The 3,771-nt window shown below is 42.3% G+C and overlaps 1 protein-coding gene across 1 annotated transcript; it reads right to left on the bottom strand.

Moving 5' to 3' along the window:
- Positions 1-372: 372 nt before the first annotated feature.
- Positions 373-2,697, bottom strand: LOC128119470 (disintegrin and metalloproteinase domain-containing protein 25-like). The gene has a single exon (XM_052752853.1). It carries the CDS (start codon positions 2,695-2,697, stop codon positions 373-375), a length of 2,325 nt encoding a protein of 774 aa, XP_052608813.1.
- Positions 2,698-3,771: the final 1,074 nt, after the last annotated feature.

Genomic DNA, 3,771 nt, shown 5'->3' with positions numbered 1-3,771 from the left:
GGTTTTGGTAACTTGGTGTTGGACCCTTTGTGACTCAGGAAATGTACAAAGACCAAGGTCTTAGCACCTGGGAGGCAGGATGTTTGGTAGTTGTTTTGTATCTCTGGGGCTTACAACGCTGTTGCTTCAGAGAGCTAGTAGCAACCAACCACTGTCTACTCCATGAGCCACAGTGTGAGGTAGCATGAAGTGAGAAACATCAGCTAAGTGTTAGCACTAGAGTTTTATTGATTACTGAGGTTGGCATCCTGAAATACTAAACATCTCGATGGTTTTGTTCCTGCAAATTCTTAAACAAGCAATGCGTCAAGGGCCAAGTTCACACATGGAAAGACATGGGAATGTTTGGAAGATTTGTTGTGAGTTTTGGAATTACAAGCTTTTGTTAGCAGTGCTGACATGACGTGACTCTTCTTCTTCTTTTGAAGAGGAAACACTTGGCTCTTTACTCCTACGTGGTATTCCATACTTATTCCGAAGACAAAATAACACAAGGAATGGAAAAATAACAAGAATCGGAATAATGCGTACCCAGTTATTTTTCTTGGATTTCATTTGCTTTGGAGGTGCAGGTGGAGCTGGAGTTGGAGTTGGAGGTGGAGGTGAAGTTGGAGGTGGATGTGGAGATGCAGGGCCACTGTCCACACTCCCCCCAAAGCCACGTGCCACGCAAAATGGTGGGTTCCAACCAGAGTTGCAGTGGCAGTGGTGTAAATTGTTACAGACCCCTCGCATATTGCATGTCTCTGGTGAACAATAATTTATCCAAATCGACTTATTGACACACTTTCTATTAATGCACACGTGCTCTGGACCACAGGCTGTGCCATCTTTCACATCGCCAATGTCAGGTAATGTCATCCCAAAATGGTAGTCAGTTCCCCAACAGGTGACACCATTGAGGTATGTCCAGTGAACACTGGAATGGTCTTTCAAAGAAGGAAGAGCTTTTATGTTCTCACACTGCACTCTCCCACAGAGGATGTCTGAGTCTTTACATCTTAAGTATGTACCCCTGAATAGACCACAGTTGCCAAAACGGTCACCTTGGCTGTTGATTTCCCTGTAGCATCTCTGAGCTGCACTCCTGGCTTCTTTGCCAAAGATCTGCTGACACTGTACATCTCGGTTATTACATCTCTTTTCATAGCAGTAGTCACCATCTTTGCAGGAGCTCCCATCAAGCAAATACACATCCTTAGGGCACTCATGTGAAAGTCCATTGCACCATTCTGGAAGGTCACATTCATTGTCCTTTGCTCTGCACACTGTGCCAGATGGCATGACCTGGCAATCTTTGCAGCAAAGCCCAAAAGCACAGGCAGCCCCACCTTGGAGGGTACAGTTCCTCGTACAACATGGATCTGCTGTACATTTTTTCCAAGATCCACAATCACACTGCTCTCCATCATCAACCACACCATTCCCACAGGATTTTAATTTGTATATGCCTATTGGCTTTTTTTCCTTGCGCATACATTTGGCAGTAGCATAGACTTTCCAAAAGTCAGCATAACTACAGTTACTGAAATTGAGGGTGCCACTGTCTGTTGGAGCCATTAAGCATCGTTCCATTCCACAGGTACATGAACCCTCATCATGCAGCATACCCAAATTATGACCTATTTCATGTGCTGTAATTTGTCCAAAATGAAAAAGATTATCTCCGATCAGACGATCAACTCCACAATTATCCCATGGCATACAAACAGTTCCAATATAGGCTAAACCAAGATACCGTTGAAAATCATATAGAACAAAAAGATGTGCAATATCATTTTGAATACGATTATTAAAGCTGACACCTTTCCAAATACAAAAGTCTGTCAGGAGATCATGTATGTCATTCACTGTTATTTGATTTCCTTCATTCCACATCTCAACTCCAAGTAAAACTACCTCAACATCCAGTGTAAGGTAAATCTCATTTATTAATCCAACAATGATCAATATTTCCTGTAAAACACGTGACTGATTGCCATTCAGATAACGAATTCGCTCATGGTCAACAACCAGTGCCAGCTCAAGAAAACTCTTGTGGGTCCACCAGCCCTCATATCCACTTTGCATCAGTGTGGGGTTATCATTCCCATGGAGCTTCATTTGCCATGCTAGCTCCTCTTCTGTCAATGCGCACCTCATGGGGAGTAATTGTGTCTCCTCGCTGTGTATCTTGTGAACCAAATGTTCAAATGTGGAAGAAAGGTTCTTGGGTTTGATTTCATATACTGTCCCATTTATCTGTAATATTCCTTGAATGCCTCCAAAACAGGTGGTAAGAGCAACCATGGAGTCTGGATCTCCATCCATATAGCCATGATAGTAGCAATCCTTCTGGACAAAAGGCTGGTCCTTGTGTAGAGCACCTTGGTCAGTGTAAGTGAATACAGAGAGCTGTCTAGATATGAAAGCCTTTTTGGCTTTCATGTAGATAAAATGTCTCTGACCCCCAAAGTGCAGGCTATAGGTCAGCCATCCCATAGCCCACATTGTTCTGTTGCCTGTGACCCTTAAGGGTATCACTACTTCTGGGAGGCTGGTGTGTTGAACATGCTCAGTCAAGGGCCATGTGGAAAGAAGGATCAACATCTCCAACCAGAGGTGCAAATGAGTTATCCTTGTGTGCACCACAGCCTCACCCATAACCACCATGACCCATGAGACATCAAAGGAGGAAATGCCTTGTCTTGGCTGCATGCAGTGATGACTCTCAATGGTCTGTCTTCTGGCTGAGTTGATGCATTAGAGCAGCAAGACTAAATGACATAGGAAGAAGAAGGCAGACACAGGAGTAGCTTAGTTATGGGCAGGCCAAGGTAGAAGAGAGGGCCAGGCATGAGATTAAATGGCTCAGGTATTGGTCTAAGGCACAACTCCACATATACATTTGATTTGCTGTTTAATTTTGTTGAAGTACAGTCAAACTATGGGTGTAAGTAAGAATTATAATTTGTCCATGTTGATGCCTTCTATACCTACATAAAGAACTCTTATTTTTAACATATTGCTTCTTAAATATACCACTTCACATATCTACAATAAATATTTAAAGCAAAAGGTGTCACTAGACAATGGTCATACATCATATTTTAATTAGGCAAAATTGATGTCTATGTATCAATTTAGAATACATACAAAGTGTTCTTTCAATTTCCAGTAATGAGTTATTGAGAAAATTTATATTGGAGAGATTTGTAAACACTGCTTATATTACTTTTCAATTATCAGTTCAGTACATTCACACAGACACAGACACAGACACACACACACACACACACACACACACACACGCGCGCGCGCGCACGCGCACACGCACACGCACACGCGCACGCGCACACGCACACACACACACACACACACACACACACACACACATCTCCACACAGTAAATAATTACTTTTTCTATCTTAGTTCAAATCTGTGTACTTGAAAAATTTCAAAGCATCCCTATTCAAAAGCTGATGACCAGAGTTGCTAAGGCCTTGTGGTGGAAGCTATTGATACCTTTTTTTCTAATTGGACCTGACAGTCCTGTCTCCTAGTATTCCAAACATGCTTGTGTTCATAGGTCAGTGCTCCTGCCAGCTTTAGTCAGAGGAGCTCCTGTTTGTGTTGTGTTCCTAGAAACATGGTATTTACATAGATAGCTTGGCAACTTGGCTGAAGTCTGAAGTCACTGAGAGATGTATTTCAAACATATCTCATGCTTCTTTAATAATTTATATATGTGTTCCACGCTGTTTCTTAATTCTCTCAATTTTTTCACCAGCC

Source organism: Peromyscus californicus, unplaced genomic scaffold (assembly GCF_007827085.1).
Source record: "Peromyscus californicus insignis strain IS unplaced genomic scaffold, ASM782708v3 Scaffold_23__1_contigs__length_62951481, whole genome shotgun sequence".
Classification (NCBI taxonomy): domain Eukaryota; kingdom Metazoa; phylum Chordata; class Mammalia; order Rodentia; family Cricetidae; genus Peromyscus; species Peromyscus californicus.
The sequence above is the reverse complement of the archived record's forward strand: the minus strand, read 5'-3'. Positions and strand labels throughout refer to the sequence as shown.

Coding starts and splice junctions, on each gene's coding strand:
- LOC128119470 (XM_052752853.1), bottom strand. CDS start 2,697: ATGCAGCCAAGACAAGGCATTTCCTCCTTTGATGTCTCATGGGTCATG.